Source organism: Mus musculus, chromosome 7 (assembly GCF_000001635.26).
Source record: "Mus musculus strain C57BL/6J chromosome 7, GRCm38.p6 C57BL/6J".
NCBI lineage: Eukaryota > Metazoa > Chordata > Mammalia > Rodentia > Muridae > Mus > Mus musculus.
Window position 1 is genome coordinate 116,419,841 of NC_000073.6, and position 23,978 is coordinate 116,443,818.

The following is a 23,978-nucleotide window of genomic DNA, read 5'->3' on the forward strand; positions in this document are numbered from 1 at the left end:
TTATATTTTTGTTATTATATTTTTATTATTTTCCCTTAGAAGCCTGTTTCTTTTTTTAAAAAAGGATTTATTTATTTTATGTATATGAGTCTACACCAGATCGGATCTAATTACAGGTGGTTATGAGCCACCAAGTGGTTGCTAGGAATTGAACTCAGGACCTCTGGAAGAGCAGCCAGCGCTCTTAACTGCTGAGCCACCTCTCCAGCCTGTTTGTTTTCTTATAGAGGGACAGAAAGGAAATGAACCAGATTTTTTTTGGGGGGGGGGGGGGGAAGGAGGGGTAGGAGGTACTGGAAAGAATAAAGGGTGGGAAAACTGTAATCAGGATAGATTATGTAAGAAAAAAGCCATCTATTTTTCAATAAAAGGAAAACCAAAACCATGAGACCCTGTCAAAAAAAGATCAGGGAAGGAGCTAAAGTAATGGCTTAGTAATGGCTGCTCTTCTCCAGGACCCATATTCAATTCCTAGCACCAACACAAAGGCTCAGAACTATCACTTTAGTTCCAGAGTATCCAAACTCATTTCTGGCACTCTGATTGTAACACCAGACACCAGGTGGTACGCATACATGTATACAAAACAATGATTCACATTTAACAAAATTTGAATTTCTTTCTTTCTTTTCCTTTTTTCTTTCTTTCTTTCTTTCTTTTCCTTTTTTCTTTCTTTCTTTCTTTCTTTTTTTTTTTTTTTTTTTGGTTTTTCCAGACAGGGTTTCTCTGTATAGTCCTGGCTGTCCTGGATCTCACTTTGTAGACCAGGCTGGCCTTGAACTCAGACATCTGCCTGCCTCTGCCTCCCTGAGTGCTGGGATTAAAGGTGTGGGCCACCACGCCTGGCTAAATTTTAAATTCTTATTAATTTTATTTTATTATTATTATTTATTAATTTTTTTCCTGTATGAATGTTTTCCTACATGTATATCTGTGGATCACATGCACACCTCGTACACATGGAGGTTGCCAAAAATCATTGGATCCCCTGGAACTGGAGTCACAGATGATTGTGAGCTGCCACGCAGGTGCTGGGAATGGAGTCCAGGTCCTCTGCAAGAACAAGTGCTTTTACAACACTGAACCATCTCACTAGCCCCCAAAGAATTGTATTGTTTTTTTTCTTTTAATTAGAAAGGAAGGAGCTACATGATCTTTTACAAGTAAAAATGTTTCAAAGTGCCCCATTTTATAGATAAAAAAATTAAAAGTCTGATTAAAGAACTAATGTAATAATTAATATTTATCACTAACTTTCATGGTAACCCCTGGCTGTTCACTACTATAGCTACTTTAAAATTCTCTAAAAGAGGGTAATTAAACTAGTCAATCAAACTTTTGGACACCATTAGTATACCCTAAAACAAAGCAATTCATTTAAAAGCTCCTTGCTCCTTCTGTGGTAGACATTAATTTACAATTTAAATTTAAACCTCCAGAAAAATAAAACAAGTCAGTCTTGTTACTCATCTCAATGCTTTCTGATCTTAACAATTCAAGAGTTAGCCAAGCCCTGTTGGCTCCCTAAGCAACACTGGAGAATGAGGTTCCAGGAAGCTTCAGAGTGACAGCCATGAGTTCCCATTCCAGCTTACACTATATAGCCAGACTCTGTTTAAAAACAAAACAAAACAAAACAACCCAACAAGAAACAGGGCACCTGCAACAAAACCTGACAACCTAAGTTTTCTGCACCTACATGGTTGAAAGAGAAAGACAACTCCTGAAAAGAAAGCCAATTCTTAGAGGTTGTCTTCTAAACTCTGTCGCATACATGATTTAAAAACTTAAAGTCACAAGATGCTAAGAAAACGAAGAAGCAGCGATTGTAGTTTAACAATGGACACAATCTTTTCGCTGCCAGCCACCATCATGGTTCACATACATGCCTCCTGAAAGGACCTGTCCAAGGTGGCTCTGCTCTACTCCTTTACTGCCTACATCCCCACCTGGCTAAAGGTGACATCTGACGGTGTCAGGAGCATATTTACAAAATGGCCAAGAAAGGCCTGATACCTTCAGAAATCGGTGTGATCCTGAGGGACTTGTGGTGTGACATAGGTCTAGCTTTGTAGCCAGCAATAAAAATTGAAGAATCCTCAAGTCCAGAGGCCTTGCCCCTGACCTCCCTGAGGATCTCTACCATTTGATTAAGAAAGCAGTCTCAGCCTGCAGGCATCTTGAGGGTCAGAAATGATGAGGATGCTAAATTTCACCTGTGACAGACCAATTTCATTGGCTCATTATTATAAAATTAAGGAGGTCCTCCTCTCATTTGAAAGTATGAGTCATCCATAGCCTCTGCTCTAGTCGCATAAATCTGTCTTAAATACTCAGGCAATAAAATCACTTAAAAAACAAAACTAGACACTATTCTAATATGACAATGATCTGGAACCAATTATGCCACTACTAGAAATATTATAAAACTGGGAAGACAGCTCAGTCAGGAAAGTGCTTGCCACTTGGGCCTAAGTTTGATCTCAAAACCCCACATCCATTTAAAAAACCCATGCATGACCATGACCGTACAGGCTTGTAATCCCAGGACTGGGGCGATGGTTACAGGTAGATGGATCCCTGGTGCTTACTGGTTAGCCAGCCTAGCCTACTCAGTTAACTTCCAGTGAGTGACTCTGTCTCAAACAAAAGATGGACAGCACCTGAGGAAAGACACCCAAGGTTGGCTTCTGGCCTATACACACACAGCACACACACAATTGTGGAAGTTGTAGTTACTAACGCTTAATAAAAATCATGGCAAGTATCTACATATTTCTTTTTTTTTTTTTTTTTTTTAAAGATTTATTTATTTATTATATGTAAGTACACTGTAGCTGTCTTCAGACACTCCAGAAGAGGAAGTCAGATCTCATTACGGATGGTTGTGAACCACCATGTGGTTGCTGGGATTTGAACTCTGGACCTTTGGAAGAGCAGTCGGGTGCTCTTACCCACTGAGCCATCTCACCAGCCCTACATATTTCTATCTATGTAGAGCTAGAGATATATAGATGCTGTCACACTATATATAAGCAATTTAATCTTCACAAATTTTACAAAGTCCTATTGCTAATATCTCTGGTTCACAAATGAAGAAACATAGACAGTTATATAATATGCCTAAACTTGAAGCAAATAGGGGCTGGAAAAATGGCTCAGCAGTTAAGAGCATTTGCTCTTTCAGAAGACCTGAGTTTGGTTCCCAGAATTTACATGGTGTTTCCAACCATCTATATCTCCATTATCAAGGGATCCAACACTTTCTTCTGATCTCCAAGGCATCAGGCACACAAATGGTGAGCATACATACATGCAGACAAAGCATAATACTCATAAAATAAATAAATCTAAAAAGTAAAATAGAAATAAACTTATAGCAGGCAGCAAGTGTGGAATATATCGAAGCATTACTTAATTTACATGGTACACTTTTAAATCACCTGGAACCACTATAGGCTTAAATTAACATAACTTATCCATCATAAATATCAAATTTCTTCATCAATCTTGAACTATTTTTTCCTATTGTGATAAATTTTGCTTCACTCTCATCACAAGGCAGTTACCGCCGCTAGGTAGTCACAACATACACAATTTGTCAGTTAATTTACCAGCAACAAATGACTGGCACATTTATAATTTCACTAATAAGGACAAATTCTTTTTTTCTTTGACAATCAAAATTTTAATGACCAAAACAAAAATTGGAAAAGAAAAATCAGGCAAAAAGAATCTTTTATTAACAATTCACCCTTCACGCTGGGCGGTGGTGGAGCACGCCTTTAATCCTAGCGCTCGGGAGGCAGAGGCAGGCAGATTGCTGAGTTCGAGGCCAGCCTGGTCTACAGAGTGAGTTCCAGGACAGCCAGGGCTACACAGAGAAACCCTGTCTCGAAAAAACAAAACAAAACAAAAAAAAATTCACCCTTTACTTAGAAAAGCAGATGATTGGGTTCAGAATAAATAGAGAGAGGCAATTATCTTGAACACTAGAAGGAATATGGCAACAGAGAACTAAAAATAGTTGTTCCATCTCTGTTAAAGACGGAAATACCAGTAGATGAAAAGAGAATATTCTATCTCTAATTCATGGGAAGGAGGAAGTCATCTAAAAGGAGAAACCAAGTACTTTGGTATTAAACACTAATTATCACAAAAATAAATTGGAAGACAGGATTTAAATGAAAAGTTTAAAATGTTAACAATTTTATTAATAAAAACAAATAGATGAAATAATTTTAACATATTTTTCTACTATATCCAAATTACCACATCACAGATAATATGAATAGAGTATTTTCTTCTTTTAGTATTGTTTATTTTACACGTACTTATCACAAGAGACTAGTTCACCTTTGTTTTAGGTTGTTTTGTTTTGTTTGAGACAGGGTTTCTCTGTGTAGCCCTGGCTGTTCTGGAACTCACTCTGTAGAACTTAGAAATCCGCCTGCTTCTGCCTCCCAAGTGCTGGGATTAAAGGCGTGTGCCACCACTGCCCAGCATTTTAGGTTCTTTGATACAGAGTTTCAAGTAGCAGAGCCCACATTAAGGATGAACTTTGATCCTCCTGCCTCTTTTCCCCAAGGTGCTGAGATTATAGGTTAATGCTACTGGGATTACAGCCTGCATTGCCACACCCAGCAGACTCGTCACATGTGTGCACAGTCCAGAGTCAGGAAAAAAGGGCAAACAAGCATTATAATTTCTGCACAGTAACATGATGCATGGTAAAACAGTTCCCAACAGCCATTGCTTTCCTCAAGGCAGAAAAGCAATTCAAATGCTTACTATTTGGGAAGAAAAGAGATTTTCTTTTTATTTAAGTCTATAGATAATCTACGGTCTTTACATAAAAGCTACCTTATCTTTTTTAACTTAATGTAATTTTTATTTTAATTTTTTGCAACATAAGAAATCAAACCAGCCTGATGGTAGTGGTGCACACCTTTAATCCCAATGCTCAAGAGGCAGAGGCAGGCAGAACTCTGTGAGTTTGAGGCCAGCCTAGTTTACATAGTAAGTTCCAGCACAGTCAAGACTACATAGAGAAACCCAGTCTTGAAAAGCCCAAAACCCAAAACAACAAAAATGGAAGGAAGGAAAAATGAAAGAAAAAAAATAACCAAAGATATTTGAGGTAACTGCTCTACCTCTGAGTTATATCCCTAACCATCTTCATAACTTTTGTATGTTATGTAACTTTTAAAAAGTATGTAACCAGAGACAGGGGGTGGGGAGAGGGGATAGGGGGCTTCCGAAGGGGAGACCTGGAAAGGGGAAAATATTTCAAATGTAAATAAAGAAAATATCCAATCAAAAATAAATAAATAAAGAGTATGTAACTTCCATTTAATAATATTCTAGAATGATAAACTTAATATTCTATAAACAATGCATTTATGGAACTAGAGAGATTGCTTAGGGGGTAAGAGTGCTTGCTCAGTAGAAGGACCTAAATTCAAATCTCTAGCATCCACATAAAAATTAAGATGGAGTCTGGTGTAGTGGCACACACCTTTAGTCCCAACACATGGGAACCAGAGACAGGCAGATCTTTATGAGTTTGAGGCCAGCCTGGTAGAGTTCCAGGGCAGTCAAAACTACAAAGAGAAACCCTGTTTCAAAAAATCAAAACCAACACCACCAAAAACAAAAAACCAAACCCAACAACAACAAAACACCTGAGCATGGTAGCTAGCAAATAAATAGATAAAAATAACTGAAAAAGAACCGTAACAGCTCATCAGCAAAATATGGATTCTGAACACTGACATCCTGTAGAACTCTGTTGTCAGTCTCTCTAACCAACCTGTCCTGTCTCTAAAACGTTCTTCAGTCCTTCTTCCTATCTTTTGTGTTTCAGATCTACCTTACCTTCTTTATTATCATCTCACCTCTGAAGGCATAATGCCTATAAGACTATCCTCATGTCATACATAAACTGTACATTGAAAGGCAGAGTTCCCCAAACCACCCTTAGGTTTGATAATCCGGTAGGATACATAAAATGTACAGAACGCTCGCTGTTACACTTGTGGTTAATGGTTTATTACAAGGAAAAGATAGATTAAAATCAGCCAAGGAACAGAGCATGTAGAGCAAAGTCCAGGAATGTTCCCAACGTGGAACTTCTGTAGTTTTCCCTGTGAAGTAAGAATGTGTTGTTCCCACTGTCAGTGTGTAACAGTGTACCTGGAGTATTGGCAACCAGGGATTCTCCTATGAGTTTTAGGGCCGTGCTTTTTTCCGACTGTGCCTTCATTGCATAGGCACAGTTGGCAGAGACTCATGACTGGGTTTTATCCAAGCTGCACTTCAGCTTTGATTAGGCACTTCACTACTCAGGGAACCAAATTTTCAAGTAAATGAAGTAGTTAGGCTCTAATGGTAAGATTTACTCAAACACCAGCATTTCAACATCAAACCTTATTTGCAAATTTTAATTCTTTCCTCTAAATTTAAATTAAATGTGTAGTAATATTTCTGCCTTACAGTCTGACACAATTAAAGTTTTTCATTTGAATCAAACTTAATTTTACTTTGTGGATCTGGTGAAATGTTTTGATAAAGACGGAGAATAAATTAAGTTAGCTGAGGCTACAGGCTTCAGTTTCAATGTCTAGCCACAAAAGAAAAAAAAAAGTTTAATCATTAAGATTACATGTCAAACCTCCCTGTCCTCCTTCAAAGAACCTTGAAAAATCTGACAATAAGAGTGTGTAGTGTTGGAGACACTCTACTGTACTTAACAGTGTAACAGAAAAACAAAGATAAAGTTTATGCACATGAATTTACACTGTTCAAAAATCCCTACTGTTCTGTAGAAAATAACAAATAAAAATGGAGGGCTTGGAGTATAGCTCAATAACAGACAGTTTTGTATAGCATGGAAAGGGTAGTGGGTTTCTTGGCAAAGACAGGGAGGGAAACAGGGAGACCCAATAGACAAATATGCAGATAAATGAGGGAACAATGATTTGGCATTAAGGATGGTGACAGTGGAAATGTTAGAAGTGGTTTGATTTAAACAAACATGCTGGGGCTGGCGATGGCTCAGTGGGTAGGAGCACTGACTGCTCTTCCAAAGGTTCTGAGTTCAAATCCCAGCAACGACATGGTGGCTCACAACCACCCATAATGAGATCTGGTGCCCTCTCTGGTGTGTCTGAATACAGCTACAGTGTACTTATGTATAATAATAAATAAATCTTAAAAAATTAAAAAAACAAACTAACATGCTGAGTTTAGATAGTTTGTGAGACAGAAAAACAAAATCATTTCATTGGGGAGGTGGATGCTAGGGGAAAAAAAAATGAGGCATGGGAAAAACTAAGTTTCCCCAAGATTCTTCATGATCTTAAAATCAGGTAAACCCAGCATGGTGTATAACACTTGCACTTGCAGCACTCAGGAGCCAGAGGCAGGAGGATTATTATTGATTTTAATGTCAGCTTGCTCCACTTATATACAGTTCCAGGCCAGCCAGGAACTACATAGTGTAACCCTGTCTCAAAAGGGGGAAAACAAACAAAAAGACCAAAATGCAGGCAAAGGCTCTCCAGAGCTCCAGTACCTGCCAGGTGAGAGCCAGTGAGATGGCTCAAGTGAGTAAATTGCTTGCCAAACAAACTGTAAATAGAGGAGCACAGAAGTTCAAGAATAAAGTGGAAGGTAACTAATCTTACCTGTCTTTATTTCAGTTAAATTATTAATATTGTTATGATGATGATGATATGTGTGTGTGTTTGAGGTGTGTAGGGGTACCCAGGCCTAAGTACTACACCTTAGGAATTGGCTCTCTCCACCACATGAGTCCCAGGGATCCAACTCAGGTTGTCACGCTTGGTGACAAGCTCCTTTACCCACTAGGCTTTCTTGCCAGCCCATATTTTTAAAATTTAAAATTCAAAATGTTTTGTACAAGTATACTAATAATGAGCTTAAGTCATGACAAAAACAATGGTTATACTGTAACCTAATAAGCACTAATCTTTGTTCCACTCTCAAACCCTTAAGAGCAACATTCTAAACATCCAGGACACCCGGCCACAACAACCTTCTGTGTCTAGACAGGGGTCTACTATATATGAGTGGGGGAAGCTCAAGGAAGAGAAGGCCCAGCTACAGAAAGAGGATTCTTCTGAAAGGCAGCATGCTGACCTCAAAGCTTGCAATCTAACTTGGTTTCCCAACAGAAGCTCATGGTGGAGATAGTTACTGAACTTTGGACTACTTTTCTGTTCATTCATTTGACATGAATCATTAAATATACTTTGACATTACCAATATTTCAATGACAAATAACAGTAAATCTTTTGTGCTAAATGTTACAGTACATTTCTTCACTTCCAACATAGCTTAAAAGAAGAGAAAAATTAGAACAGAAATACAACTAAGAATTACAAAGTAAGAAACAGTAATAATAAAAAACGAAGTCAAGATGGGAATGTGGCTTTTAGTTGATAAGAGTGCTTACCTATCATGCAATGTAGAATGTATGTTTACGTATAGATACATATGTGTGTTATGTGTGTATATGTGTGTGTGTGTACATGTGTGTGTCCAATCATTAAAATAAGCATCGAGGGGGCTGGAGAGATGGCTCAGTGTTTAAGAGAACTGACTGCTCTTCCAGAGGTCCTGAGTTCAATTCCCAGAAACCATATGGTGGCTCACAACCATCTGTAATGGAATCTGATGCCCTCTTCTGGTGTGTCTGATGACAGCTACAGTGTATTCATATAAATAAACTTTAATAAATATAAAAATAAAATAAGCATCAATGTGCTCTAAACACTAAGAAGTTCTAGCCCATGAAAAGATGCTGAACAACATTAGTCAGAAGGGAGATACAAATCTACAACCAGACACACTTCAAATCTACATGACAACTATAATTTTTTAATGGAAAATATGAAGTAGTGGCAAATATATGCAGAAACTCTCATATTTTGCTGGTAAGGGATACAAAAAGGTGCTGCCACTCTAAAAAAACGCTTTTGTGTGCTTCTTTTATTTATTTATTTATTTATTTATTTATTTGTTATATGTAAGTACACTGTAGCTGTCCTCAGACACTCCAGAAGAGGGAGTCAGATCTCGTTACGGATATTTTTTAATGGAAAATATGAAGTAGTGGCAAATATATGCAGAAACTCTCATATTTTGCTGGTAAGGGATACAAAAAGGTGCTGCCACTCTAAAAAAACGCTTTTGTGTGCTTCTTTTATTTATTTATTTATTTATTTATTTATTTATTTGTTATATGTAAGTACACTGTAGCTGTCCTCAGACACTCCAGAAGAGGGAGTCAGATCTCGTTACGGATGGTTGTGAGCCACCATGTGGTTGCTGGGATTTGAACTCCTGACCTTCGGAAGAGCAGTCGGGTGCTCTTACCCACTGAGCCATCTCACCAGCCCCTGTGTGCTTCTTTTAAAATGTAAAAATAATTATTGTTTGAGCTAGCAATTCTACTCATACTCAAAAGCACCAAAAACAGATTTAATTTACACATCAATCTGTTCAAAGGACACTGTGATAATCAAACTGTGCAATCTTGGTATAAACACTATTATTTACAATTGCCAATAGGTGGGAATAACCAAGTATCTATCAATGCATGGATATACAAAATGTGGCATATGCACAGAACAGAATATCATCTAGTCATAAAAAGTAATGAAGAATACTGTAACATGAATGATCCTTAAGAGCATTATACTAAGTGAAATAAACCAAACAAAAGGCACAAATGCTGTCTATTTCCACTCAGGAAACACCTGGAATAAGAAAATAGGGAGACAGAAAGTTGGGTAATGGTTATTAAGGAATTCAGGAGGTAGGAGCATGGATAGTTATTACTCAATGGGCAGTCTCATTTTGCAGTAGTTAAGTTTTTTGAAATAGACAGTGGTATAGATAACATAATAACTGATGCCACTAAATTATAAATGAGCAAATGTTCATCTCTGTGTGTGTATGTGTGAGAGGAGAGAGAGACAGAGAGACAGAGAACTGAGGGTATAGCTCAATGGCAAAGTTCTTATCTAATAGATACAAGACCCTGGGTTGAAGTCATGTACCCACTGGAGTCCAGAGTTGCATGCTTTTAATCCTAGCTCTCAGGAGGCTAAGGCAGGAGGATCAAGAGTTCAAAGCCAGCTTGATCTACAAAACTAGACTGTAACGCAAAACAAAAACAAAAAACCCAAAACAATCTTTTTGAAGTGATGAAAATATTGTCTGTCTCTTCCTTCCGCCCTCCCTCCTCTTTTTGCTGACAGCATCCTTGTAGAGCTCAGGTTGCCCCAGACTCACTACACTAAGGAGCAAAGGATAACCATCAACTCCTGATCTTCTTGCCTCTCGTCTAACACTATGACCTCAGGTGTAGGCCATCAAGCTTGATCACAGAACTCCATAAATTCTAGGCAATCACTCTAGCAATGGAGCCACATCCCCAGTCCCACATTCTTTGTCCTAACTGCTGTTGTGCCAGTTCTGTGACTGCTATTTTCCATAATCAAAAGAAGTGTTCAGTTTGGATGCCCAGATGTCTAGATAAATAGATTTATGGATTTTTATATGTAAAACATCTTCAGAAACTATGTGGGGCAAAAAGAGCAACTGCAGTTAGTGGGGCATATGTAGTGGTTCACACCCTGTAATCCTTGCACTTACAAAGCTGGAAGCAGGGATGCCATAAATTTAAGGCCAACCTAAGCTACAGAGAGAGAGTGCGCAACTAAAAAAACAAAACAAACAAACAAAAAAAACCTCAAGCACTGTCATACCAAGCATTTTAGCTCAGCACGCACAAAATCTAGTCTGAAAACTCCATGACAGAATACTCATCTAACATGTAAAAGGAGGAAGGGAGGAGGTCTATTCTGACAAAAGAGGGCCATTCCAAGACAGATATGGGATACACACATGTAATTTCAGCATGCCGAGACTAAGGCAGAAGGATTGGAGGGTGTTCAAGTTGCCAGTGAAAATCTGTCTCCCAATCCCTCCAAAAAGAAAAGGAAAGGAAAGGAGAGGAGAGGAGAGGAGAGGGGAGGGTTGGGGAGGGGAGGGGAGGGGAGGGGAGGGGAGGGGAACACAGCATATTCCCTGGAGCTAAAACCCACCCTTTTCCCTCTTAGCACTGTAGTCTAAAACTGATTTATACAGTAAACTATGAAGTGATTTTAAGAACAGTCATAAATTCTACTATGAAGATAGATAAAGTGACTTAATAAATAAACCAATGCAGTTACGGTTACTCACAGCACTGTGGTTTCCTTTCTAAGAATAGTTAGGTCTCCGTCAGAGCTTATCTTATAGGAAGAGCATACATGTTTACTTACTCTCCCAAACTGAAAATAGAACATTTGAAAAGTATTTTCCTGACTTCTAAGTAGACTGCTTTTTTTGAAACAAAAATCACTCTTGTGCCATTCCCTCCTCAACAGAAGGCATTACCAACACTGATCTCCTCTCATCCATTTCCTCTCACCTGGAAAAAAGATTGTGATTTTGCTTTGTTTTCTCATTACATGGTGGGACTTTAATGATGATTTCTTAGATACATGTAGTGGCCTACAATGTAACTCTAACACTCATGAAGCTGAGACAATAGGATTAATCTAAGTTCAAGCCCAGCATAGGCTATACTTTTGAGATCCTGTCTTGATAGGGGAGGCAGGGAGGGAGAGGGAGAGAGAGAGAGAGAGAGAGAGAGAGAGAGAGAGAGAGAGAGAGAGAGAGAGAGAAGGAAGAAGAGATGGAGGGAGGAAATCAGCTGTGCACACCTGTAATGCCAGTACTTGGGAAGTAGAAGCAGGAAGATTAAGAGTTCAAGGCCACATAGCAAATTCAAGGCCAGTTTGTACGCTGTGGCCCTATCTCAGAAAAATGTTGTCATATGGATTATAATTGGTCTTTCCAGGATGGACTATAAACTTGCTCATTCTTTAAAAAATACTCCAAAACTGTGCTACACGTTATATATGTAAACAAACACCAATTTAAGAAACACAATGAAAAGAACACTGGACCAGTATTGCAGGACCTGGGTACAAACAGTACCTTTCTAGACACTATGCTAAATAAGTCCTAATATAATTACACTTCATTTTTCTTCTCCAAGAAAACAAGAATCTTCACTATTTATTTAATCTTGACGACTAAAACCATTACTTAAACTATAATCAACAATCAATGCAAATATCAGGCTCGTATGTTGTTGGTCTAAGTTTGTGATTCTCAACCTTCCTAATGAAAGACCCCACCATCAGGCTTAGCAAGCTAGCTGCAGTAACGCCATTTTGCAAGGCATGAAAAAGTACCAGAGCTGAGTTCTCAAAAGTTACAAGAAAGTTCAGTTAAAGATTAACAGTTAAAGATTAAGGCTGAATAATACTGGGACAGGGGCCAAATATCGGTGGTCAAGCACCTGGGCCCCGGCTCAGGGCCAAGAACAGATGGCTCTCAGACGTCAGTGTTAGCAGAACTAGCTTCACTGATTTAAAAAAAATAGAGGTGCACAGTGCTCTGGCCACTCCTTGAACCTGTGTGTCTGCCAATGTTCTGACCAGGTGTGTGCCCATTGTTGAACCTTCATTAGACCCTTTCCTCGTACCCCTCCCATACCCATTTCTTAAAAATAGACATTGTTTAGAACTAAAAAGTCCCACCTCAGTTTCCCCAAATGACCGAGAAATACCCCAAGCCTTATTCGAACTAACCAACCAGCTCGCTTCTCGCTTCTGTAACCGCGCTTTTTGCTCCCCAGCCCCAGCCCTATAAAAAGGGTAAAAACTCCACACTCGGCGCGCCAGTCCTCCGATAGACTGCGTCGCCCGGGTACCCGTGTTCTCAATAAAGCCTCTTGCTGTTTGCATCCGAATCGTGGTCTCGCTGGTCCTTGAGAGGGTCTCCTCAGATTGATTGACTACCCACCTCGGGGGTCTTTCATTTGGAGGTTCCACCGAGATTTGGAGACCCCTGCCCAGGGACCACCGACCCCCCGCCGGGAGGTAAGCTGGCCAGCGGTCGTTTCGTGTCTGTCTCTGTCTTCGTGCGTGTTTGTGCCGGCATCCAATGTTTGCGCCTGCGTCTGTACTAGTTAGCTAACTAGATCTGTATCTGGCGGTTCCGCGGAAGAACTGACGAGTTCGTATTCCCGGCCGCAGCCCCTGGGAGACGTCCCAGCGGCCTCGGGGGCCCGTTTTGTGGCCCATTCTGTATCAGTTAACCTACCCGAGTCGGACTTTTTGGAGCTCCGCCACTGTACGTGGCTTTGTTGGGGGACGAGAGACAGAGACACTTCCCGCCCCCGTCTGAATTTTTGCTTTCGGTTTTACGCCGAAGCCGCGCCGCGCGTCTGATTTGTTTGTTGTTCTTTTGTTCTTCGTTAGTTTTCTTCTGTCTTTAAGTGTTTTCGAGATCATGGGACAGACCGTAACTACCCCTCTGAGTTTAACCTTGCAGCACTGGGGAGATGTCCAGCGCATTGCATCCAACCAGTCTGTGGATGTCAGGAAGAGGCGCTGGATTACCTTCTGTTCCGCTGAATGGCCAACTTTCAATGTGGGATGGCCTCAGGATGGTACTCTCAATTTAAGTATTATCTCTCAGGTTAAGTCTAGAGTGTTTTGTCCTGGTCCCCACGGACACCCGGATCAGGTCCCATATATTGTCACCTGGGAGGCACTTGCCTATGACCCCCCTCCGTGGGTCAAACCGTTTGTGTCTCCTAAACTTCCTCCCTTGCCGACAGCTCCCGTCCTCCCGCCCGGTCCTTCTGCGCAACCTCCGTCCCGATCTGCCCTTTACCCTGCCCTTACCCCCTCTATAAAGTCCAAACCTCCTAAGCCCCAGGTTCTCCCCGATAGCGGCGGACCCCTCATTGACCTTCTCACAGAGGACCCCCCGCCGTACAGAGCACAACCCTCCTCCTCTGCCAGGGAGAACGACGAAGAAGAGGCGGCCACCACCTCCGAGGTTTCCCCCCCTTCTCCCATGGTGTCTCGACTGCGGGGAAGGAGAGACCCTCCCGCAGTGGACTCCACCACCTCCCAGGCATTTCCACTCCGCATGGGGAGAGATGGCCAGCTTCAGTATTGGCCGTTTTCCTCTTCGGATTTATACAATTGGAAAAATAATAACCCTTCCTTTTCTGAAGATCCAGGTAAATTGACGGCCTTGATTGAGTCCGTCCTCATCACCCACCAGCCCACCTGGGACGACTGTCAGCAGTTGTTGGGGACCCTGCTGACCGGAGAAGAAAAGCAGCGGGTGCTCCTAGAGGCTAGAAAGGCAGTCCGGGGCAATGATGGACGCCCCACTCAGTTGCCTAATGAAGTCAATGCTGCTTTTCCCCTTGAACGCCCCGGTTGGGATTACACCACTACAGAAGGTAGGAACCACCTAGTCCTCTATCGCCAGTTGCTCTTAGCGGGTCTCCAGAACGCGGGCAGAAGTCCCACCAATTTGGCCAAGGTAAAAGGGATAACCCAGGGACCTAATGAGTCTCCCTCAGCCTTTTTAGAGAGACTCAAAGAGGCCTATCGCAGGTACACTCCTTATGACCCTGAGGACCCAGGGCAAGAAACCAATGTGTCTATGTCATTCATCTGGCAGTCTGCCCCGGATATCGGGCGAAAGTTAGAGCGGTTAGAAGATTTAAAGAGCAAGACCTTAGGAGACTTAGTGAGGGAAGCTGAAAAGATCTTTAATAAGCGAGAAACCCCGGAAGAAAGAGAGGAACGTATCAAGAGAGAAACAGAGGAAAAAGAAAAACGCCGTAGGGCAGAGGATGAGCAGAGAGAGAAAGAAAGGGACCGCAGAAGACATAGAGAGATGAGCAAGCTCTTGGCCACTGTAGTTATTGGTCAGAGACAGGATAGACAGGGGGGAGAGCGGAGGAGGCCCCAACTTGATAAGGACCAATGCGCCTACTGCAAAGAAAAGGGACCTTGGCGTCGGCCGGTGGCCTACCTGTCCAAAAAGCTAGACCCAGTGGCAGCTGGGTGGCCCCCTTGCCTACGGATGGTAGCAGCCATTGCCGTTCTGACAAAAGATGCAGGCAAGCTAACCATGGGACAGCCGCTAGTCATCCTGGCCCCCCATGCAGTAGAGGCACTAGTCAAGCAACCCCCTGACCGCTGGCTATCCAACGCCCGCATGACCCACTATCAGGCGATGCTCCTAGATACGGACCGGGTCCAGTTCGGACCGGTGGTAGCCCTAAACCCGGCTACGTTGCTCCCCCTACCGGGGAAAGAGCCTCACCATGACTGCCTCGAGATCTTGGCCGAGACACACGGAACCAGACCAGACCTCACGGACCAGCCCCTCCCAGACGCCGACCACACCTGGTATACAGATGGAAGCAGCTTCCTGCAAGAGGGACAACGTAGGGCTGGAGCAGCGGTGACCACCGAGACCGAGGTAATCTGGGCCAAGGCGTTGCCAGCCGGGACATCCGCCCAGCGAGCTGAACTAATAGCACTCACCCAGGCCCTAAAGATGGCAGAAGGTAAGAAGCTAAATGTTTATACTGATAGCCGCTATGCCTTTGCTACCGCCCATGTCCATGGAGAAATATATAGGAGACGTGGGTTGCTCACCTCAGAAGGCAAGGAGATCAAGAACAAGGGCGAAATCTTGGCCTTACTAAAAGCTCTCTTTCTGCCCAAAAGACTCAGTATAATTCACTGCCCAGGACATCAGAAAGGCAATAGTGCTGAAGCTAAAGGCAACCGAATGGCGGACCAGGCAGCCCGGGAAGCAGCCATGGGGACTGACACAAAGGCCTCCTCACTTCTCATAGAGACCTCAACCCCGTACACTCCAGACTTCTTCCATTATACTGAGACAGATATAAAGAACCTACAAGAGTTGGGAGCCACATATGATAGAGAGAAAAAATATTGGGTCCTGCAAGGTAAACCTGTGATGCCTGACCAGTTCACCTTTAAATTATTAGACTTCCTTCACCAGCTCACCCACCTTAGCTATCAGAAGATGAGGGCACTTCTAGACAGGAAAAAAAGCCCCTATTACATGCTAAATAAAGATAAGATCCTCCACGAGGTGGCGGAATCATGCCAAGCCTGTGTCCAAGTAAATGCCAGTAAGACTAAGATCAGGGCCGGAACACGAGTAAGAGGACATCGACCAGGCACCCATTGGGAAATTGACTTTACTGAAGTAAAGCCCGGACTGTATGGGTACAAGTATCTCCTGGTATTCGTGGACACGTTCTCTGGCTGGGTTGAAGCCTTCCCAACCAAACATGAGACTGCCAAAATAGTGACCAAGAAACTTCTGGAAGAAATATTTCCAAGGTTTAAAATGCCCCAAGTGTTGGGGACTGATAATGGGCCTGCCTTCGTCTCCCAGGTAAGTCAGTCGGTGGCCAAGCTACTGGGGATTGATTGGAAACTACATTGTGCTTACAGACCCCAGAGTTCAGGTCAGGTAGAAAGAATGAATAGGACAATCAAGGAGACTTTGACCAAATTAACGCTTGCAACTGGCACTAGAGACTGGGTACTCCTACTTCCCTTAGCCCTCTACCGAGCCCGCAACACTCCGGGCCCCCATGGACTCACTCCGTATGAAATCCTGTATGGGGCGCCCCCGCCCCTTGTTAATTTCCATGATCCTGAAATGTCAAAGTTTACTAATAGCCCCTCTCTCCAAGCTCACTTACAGGCCCTCCAAGCAGTACAACGAGAGGTCTGGAAGCCACTGGCCGCTGCCTATCAGGACCAGCTGGACCAGCCAGTGATACCACACCCCTTCCGTGTCGGCGACACCGTGTGGGTACGCCGGCACCAGACTAAGAACTTGAAACCTCGCTGGAAAGGACCCTACACCGTCCTGCTGACCACCCCCACCGCTCTCAAAGTAGACGGCATCGCTGCGTGGATCCACGCCGCTCACGTAAAAGCGGCGACAACCCCTCCGGCCGGAACAGCATCAGGACCGACATGGAAGGTCCAGCGTTCTCAAAACCCCTTAAAGATAAGATTAACCCGTGGGGCCCCTTGATAATACTTTTATTAATCCTACTCTTCGGACCCTGTATTCTCAACCGCTTGGTCCAGTTTGTAAAAGACAGAATTTCGGTAGTGCAGGCCCTGGTTTTGACCCAACAGTATCACCAACTCAAATCAATAGATCCAGAAAAAGTAAAATCACGTGAATAAAAGATTTTATTCAGTTTCCAGAAAGAGGGGGGAATGAAAGACCCCACCATCAGGCTTAGCAAGCTAGCTGCAGTAACGCCATTTTGCAAGGCATGAAAAAGTACCAGAGCTGAGTTCTCAAAAGTTACAAGAAAGTTCAGTTAAAGATTAACAGTTAAAGATTAAGGCTGAATAATACTGGGACAGGGGCCAAATATCGGTGGTCAAGCACCTGGGCCCCGGCTCAGGGCCAAGAACAGATGGCTCTCAGACGTCAGTGTTAGCAGAACTAGCTTCACTGATTTAAAAAAAATAGAGGTGCACAGTGCTCTGGCCACTCCTTGAACCTGTGTGTCTGCCAATGTTCTGACCAGGTGTGTGCCCATTGTTGAACCTTCATTAGACCCTTTCCTCGTACCCCTCCCATACCCATTTCTTAAAAATAGACATTGTTTAGAACTAAAAAGTCCCACCTCAGTTTCCCCAAATGACCGAGAAATACCCCAAGCCTTATTCGAACTAACCAACCAGCTCGCTTCTCGCTTCTGTAACCGCGCTTTTTGCTCCCCAGCCCCAGCCCTATAAAAAGGGTAAAAACTCCACACTCGGCGCGCCAGTCCTCCGATAGACTGCGTCGCCCGGGTACCCGTGTTCTCAATAAAGCCTCTTGCTGTTTGCATCCGAATCGTGGTCTCGCTGGTCCTTGAGAGGGTCTCCTCAGATTGATTGACTACCCACCTCGGGGGTCTTTCACTAATACTGCAGCCCTAATGCTGTTCCTCATGTAGTAATGACCCCCCCAACCATAAAATTTTTTGTTGCTATTTTATAATGTAATCTTGTTGCTATTATAAATAGCAATGTAAATATCTGTGTTTTCTGATGTCTTAGGTGACCCTTGTGAAAGAGGGTCATTCAACCCTCAAAAGAGTTGTACCCCACAGATTGAGAATCACGGGTCTAAGTTATCTACTTCTAGTGTCTGTTTCTAACAAATTTCAATGTATACCAAATTAAGTGAAACAATTTTTTTTCCCTATAGTGTAACTGTTAAGCTAGGTATGGTGGTGCATGCCTATAATCCCAGGTACTTAGGAGGCTGAGGCAGGCCAGCAAGTTAGTTCCTTGGCAACCTGAATTACATAGAAAGACTGGATCTCAATAATAAAGCCAGGTACAGTGCTTCGTGTCCATAAAGCAGTACTTGAAGGGCTGGGACATAAGGACTACCATGAATTCAAGGCCACTTGGGCCTATATAGTGAGTTCTGGGCCAATCTGAGCTAAAGTATATTACTCCATCTCACAGTATGACTTCCAGAAAGCACAATTAAATAGTATTTTAATATATTCTCAAAATCCAAAGATAAATATCTACAGCTAAGCCAACAAAAACTGCTTTCAAATCTATTTAAAAAGTGTTTTAAAATTCCATTTATTTTGTATCCAAATAGATAAAAAAGAAATGCAAGATCAGTTCTGCTAGTACCTGCCATCCTAACACTTGCTAGATAGAAGACAGGAAGAGCTAGACTTCAAGGTCCCCCTTAGCTACAATCTGAGGCCAGCACAGGCTTCATGAGACCCTACCTAGAAGAGCAAAAAGGTAATCAAGTAGTTCACAGTTGTATTTATATCCCTTTTAACTGTCAAAAAGTCTATGTGTATATCTTGTTCTTTTTTAATCTATCACATCAGAAAGAAAACATAGGCTAAGCATGGTGGCACTTGCCTTTAACTCCAGCAGTCAGGAGGTAGAAAGCAGATCTCTTGAGTTTGAGGCTTCTCAAGGTGGCAAATTCCAGACCAGGGCTACATAGTAAGATCCCAAGTGAATAATGTCCCAACAATTTCAAACAAAAATCCTAGTGCCAGGGATGGTGTAATATACCCCTTAATAGGTTTGTGGGATAAGAAAGTACCCAAAGCTCCCCTTCCTGCTCCCCCCTAATACAGGCTATTGATTGCTATTGCTCCTGGTTGCAGACCTAAGTAATAAGACACTATTGCTAAAGACAGAAAACACTTCTGGTTGCAAGCCATGCAAACATCAAGCTAGAACTCACACAATATGTACTCACTGATAAGTGGATATTAGCCCAGAAACTTAGGATACCCAAGATATAAGATACAATTTGCTAAACGCATGAAACTCAAGAAGAACGAAGACCAAAGTGTGGACACTTTGCCCCTTCTTAGAAATGGGAACAAAATACCCATGGAAGGAGTTACAGAGACAAAGTTTGGAGCTGAGACAAAAGGATGGACCATCTAGAGACTGCCATATCCAGGGATCCATCCCATAATCAGCCTCCAAACGCTGACACCGTTGCATACACTAGCAAGATTTTGCTGAAAGGACCCAGATATAGCTGTCTCTTGTGAGACTAGGCCGGGGCCTAGCAAACACAGAAGTGGATGCTCACAGTCAGCTACTGTATGGATCACAGGGCCCCCAATGGAGGAGCTAGAGAAAGTACCCAAGGAGCTAAAGGGATCTGCAACCCTATAGGTGGAACAACATTATGAACTAACCAGTACCCCGGAGCTCTTGACTCTAGCTGCATATGTATCAAAAGATGGCCTAGTCAGCCATCACTGGAAAGAGAGGCCCATTGGACTTGCAAACTTTATATGCTCCAGTACAGGGGAACGCCAGGGCCAAAAAGTGAGAATGGGTGGGTAGGGGAGTGGGGGGGAGGGTATGGGGGAACTTTTGGGATAGCATTGGAAATGTAAATGAGGAAAATACCTAATTAAAAAAAAAAAAGAAAGAAAGCTTCTGTTTACAGTGGATGTAAATTAATGAAGAGCTGTATGATTAGTTAATGTGTTGAAAACAACTGACTGCTGAGGGCTCAGACTTAAACAAGACATCAGTACCATCAGGTTCAGGTAATACGAGGAAGAGAGGCTGAAAGAATTTAAGAGCCAGAATATGGGAGGGAATACTGTAAAACAGTCTTCAGGGTGTGACACGGCTGCTGTATCCATTACTCACAGAAACATGGCACAAGACCTGCATAAGACTGGGCCCATTAACATTCTATCATGGATTTGGAAGGGACTCATAAACTTGCCCCACTCTCAAGGAGCTATAAGAATGGTTGCCAGGGGTGGGAAGTCATATTCCTCAATGGTGTAACCCCTAGCTAGCCGCCTTTACTTAAGTAAATAACCACCCATCCACACTCATGCAGACAACCTTAATTAAAATTTTCACAAAAGGGAAAAAGGAAGACATGAAAGTTGTTGGGAGGAAGAGGTTCACTGGGAAGGGAAGAAATAACAGAGGATTAACAGGGGTGGGGATGGAAATATCATAGTATATATACATATATATTTATATTATATAACATTATATAATATATAATAAATATATAATATATATGAAATTAAAATTTAAATAAAGAAACATTGCAAAAAAGATAAAAGGCATACACAAATGCACAAAATAAAGATATAAAAACTGTGACTTCATGGCCAGATGTGCTGGTGCAGGCCTTTAATCTCAGCACTTGGAGACAGAGACAGATCCAGGCCAGTCTAATATATGTAGTGAGTTCCAGGATAACCAGAGATATACAGAGGGACCCTGTCTCAAAATAACAACAACAAAAGCAAACAAACAAACAAAATTGTGGCTCCCACATAAGCAAGAAAAATCAAGAGGTTTCTTTTAGCTTCAACCATAGTCCTATGAACATTGTGGAATACACCTATTGAGAGCAGAATTTCCAAGTGTGACCATGATTCCTGCTAAAAGAATATTGTATATAAATACTATCGAATAAATATCAGAGCTTTTAGGCACTTTTCTCAATTACCTTACCACTTGCAAGAAAGCTTAGGATCTTATCACCTTTACCCATGTTGCCCTTGTTAATAGAAAGAACTCATTCTGTAAGCCTCATTTTGGGCATGATCTTTCTCATCAGACCTGCTCATTTCTTTAGCTCTCAACCCAGGAGATCACAGCCTTCTTTGGAACTATGAATCCACCACTGTCTTTATAACCAACTGGCTAACCTGTCTTCCTAGGTGGATTGAACAATTTCTACTTTGTTTTCTTTCTCTCTTTTCCTCCTCCCTCCAGTTTCTCAGGGTTGGTTTATAGCCCAACTCAGTTACAACTATCAAATGAAACCACCAAACTAAAGGGGATATGGCTCAGTGGTAGAGTCCTTGCTTAGGCCCTAGGTTTAATCCCTAGTACTGGGAGGGTAGGGTGTGTGTGTCCAGATTAAACAAATCATCAAATTCTGTAAATTTAGCACACTAAAATATCTTCAGTATTTGCCTGTCTTGGAAATATGATCAATTAGTAAAACAGATTAAGTTGTCTTATTAAATAAAGCAAGGTAAGTTACAACTTCATTCTGAAAGTACTGAGAATCAAACCTGTGGTTAGACAAGTTTCCTTAGCTATACCCCCAGCTCACAGAACTTTTGCTGTTTTGCTTTTTGTTTTTGGAGCTAGTCTTCTGTAGCTCAGGCTCATCTCTACAGGTATGTGGTTAAAGCATTTAAGAAAGTGCTTTGTACCTCTCCTGATCTGAAGGGTTGATGTGATGCTGTGAGGCAAACTCTGAGCTCTTAGAAACAGCCTGTCTTTAGGTAGAAATGCACTGAATGTGCCGAACTTATTACATTCCAAACAATATGCCAGATTTACTCTTGGGCACAGAAATGTACATAGCAACATAAAACTGAATGGAAAATTTGGAGCTCTAAATAGATGCAACAAAGAATTATACACTTACACAGCTAATTACAGAAAGTTGTTTCTAAAATCCTGAAAGCAAACAAGTCAACCTTTATGCTCTATAAAAATGAAAAAAGATTGAGACCACTAAAGTATAATGTTTGCAAGTTAGACTGCAAGCAACATGCACACCAATCATAACCCAGCTTTGCTTCCTTTATTATTATTATCATTTTTAGAGACAGTGTCTCACTAGGTAGACTAGGCGGACCTTAAATGTGACTCTCCTACCAGAGCTCTGCAGTGCAGACAAGCATTGCAATTATAGGGTGCACCACCATGCCCAAGACAACGGAGGTTTTTACAAGACAAACTGCTTTCAATATGAATTCCGCCAGCACCCATGGGAATCTGTGGAGGTGCTGTATTTATTATGTATCTATGTTAAAAATCACTTTGAAACTAAGTTTGAGTTAACAAATATCTCTCTCTCAGTTACAATGCTTTTCAGTATTCAAAACACTGAATGCCAAACTTGCAGGCAGTTTCAAAAACTTGAAAATTTCAACCAAGGCACTTCAGCGTGGTCTGTAACCTTGAATAACCAACTCCAATTACAGCAGAGCTACTTAACAGTTTCTCGTGGAGAAAGAACCATCAGGGAGGCAAGAGTACAAAGTCTTCCCTGGAACCAGTGTTCCAGGACCTCTGCGCAGCCTCTCTTCCCGAACACTACTTCACCAACCCCCTAAGAATAGCCTTTTATTTTCTGTCCTTGGCTTGAGATGTACCACATTCAGTGATCTCCCCCCCCCCCCGCCCCCCGCCCCGAAGGCAGTATTCTTCCTGACACCTACCTGGAAAGATTTAGGGATACTTTTTAAGAAGTAATCTTGTTCAAACAGGGATGCTTCCTTCGTGTCACTGAATTCAAACACCCACTGGCTAAAATAAAAATATACTAATTAGGACTTCACCTTCTATCAGGACAACACGGTGAAAGAACTACCGTATACACTCCCCTCCTCTTCAATTATTCCTTGTTCCTCAGTCACGCAGGAAGAGTTAAATATTCTTACTTTAATGCCCTAGCAGAAAGATGATGCACTAAATATACACAAATATCATTGCGTTCCCAAAGCAAGCAGTTTCTGGATTTTTGTTTTAAGGTAACGAGGTGAAGGGTCTCAGAAGAAAAAGAACCACCCGAGGCTCTAAAAACCGAGCTGGGAGAGGAGAAGGAAGAGGCCATAGCAGAAGTTCAACAGCCACTCTCCAGAACAGTCGGGACAGGAGCCTGGGACCGCCACCGCGGCTCCCTCGCTGTCCCGGGGGACCGTGGGGTGGCTTCCCCTCCCCCGCCCCCCGAGGGACAGCAGCGTCCGGCGGCCCGCGACAAAGGGGCCTGGCGCGGGGCGCTGGCGACCGTCGGGTGGGGGACGGGGCCCCGAGGAAGGAGTCAGAGAGGATGGAGTGACCAAGGGGCACGGCGGCCGGGTCCCTCCCCTCTGAGTCCCTCGGCGGCTGCGCAGAGCCAGGTCCCGCTCCGCACGCACCGGCAGCCCCTCACCTCACGCTGCGGGAGTCTTGGTCTTCACCGCAACCCGAGCCTTCGCGCCCTCCAAGGTCCGAGCCATGTTTTTCTCCCGCCTCAGCTGGCTCAGCCGGCCGCTGAGGAGAGCTTCGACTGACTCCGCGGCCAGCCGAGCTCTGCACGTCACTTCCGATGGTGCAAGCACCGCCCCCGTACTTGAGCGCCTTGCGATTGGCCGACGCGGATGGCCTACCTGAGATGGCGGGCGGGGCGCAGGCGGAGCCTGAAAGGCAGCAGCGGGGAGGTTGCGGGATGGAGTGTGGTTGCCCCGGGGAATGGGTGTCTTAGGCGCGGCCGGCCGGGGGCCTCTCGGGGAGGCTACCCCGGGACTCCTCCTGGCCGGCCTCGAGCTCCGAAGCGCCCTTTGTTCCCGGGCCCTGTCCCAGCACCGCGCGCCTCTGATCTCTGGCTTGCGGTTGCCTGGTTTGAGGTTTTGGCCCCAGGCCGCCCAGAGATTAGCTTGGTTTGGAAGACAGAAAAGAACAGTCAAG

The 23,978-nt window shown here is 43.0% G+C and overlaps 2 protein-coding genes across 5 annotated transcripts in view; one reads left to right on the forward strand and one right to left on the reverse strand.

The window, feature by feature from the left end:
- Window positions 1-23,625, reverse strand: part of Pik3c2a (phosphatidylinositol-4-phosphate 3-kinase catalytic subunit type 2 alpha) — a 106,201-nt gene extending 82,576 nt beyond the window's left edge. The window contains exons 1-2 of one of the 4 annotated variants that reach the window (XM_006507440.4): window positions 23,464-23,625; window positions 22,751-22,838 (exon numbers count right to left, since the gene is read on the reverse strand). The gene's annotated coding sequence lies outside the window, so the exon portion shown is untranslated. The remainder of the gene's footprint in view (window positions 1-22,750; window positions 22,839-23,463) is intronic. The other 3 variants (XM_030242214.1, XM_006507441.4, NM_011083.2) reach the window with 3 other exon arrangements.
- Window positions 14,942-17,086, forward strand: Gm40453 (predicted gene, 40453). The gene is made up of 2 exons (XM_011241958.2): window positions 14,942-15,532; window positions 16,703-17,086. Exons 1-2 carry the CDS (start codon window positions 15,043-15,045, stop codon window positions 17,050-17,052), a joined length of 840 nt encoding a protein of 279 aa, XP_011240260.1. The 5' UTR covers window positions 14,942-15,042; the 3' UTR covers window positions 17,053-17,086.
- Window positions 23,626-23,978: the final 353 nt, after the last annotated feature.

Coding starts and splice junctions, on each gene's coding strand:
- Gm40453 (XM_011241958.2), top strand. CDS start 15,043: ATGGTAGCAGCCATTGCCGTTCTGACAAAAGATGCAGGCAAGCTAACC. Junction 15,533..16,702: donor GGCCCTAAAGATGGCAGAAG/GTAAGAAGCTAA, acceptor CCTCTCTCCAAG/CTCACTTACAGGCCCTCCAA.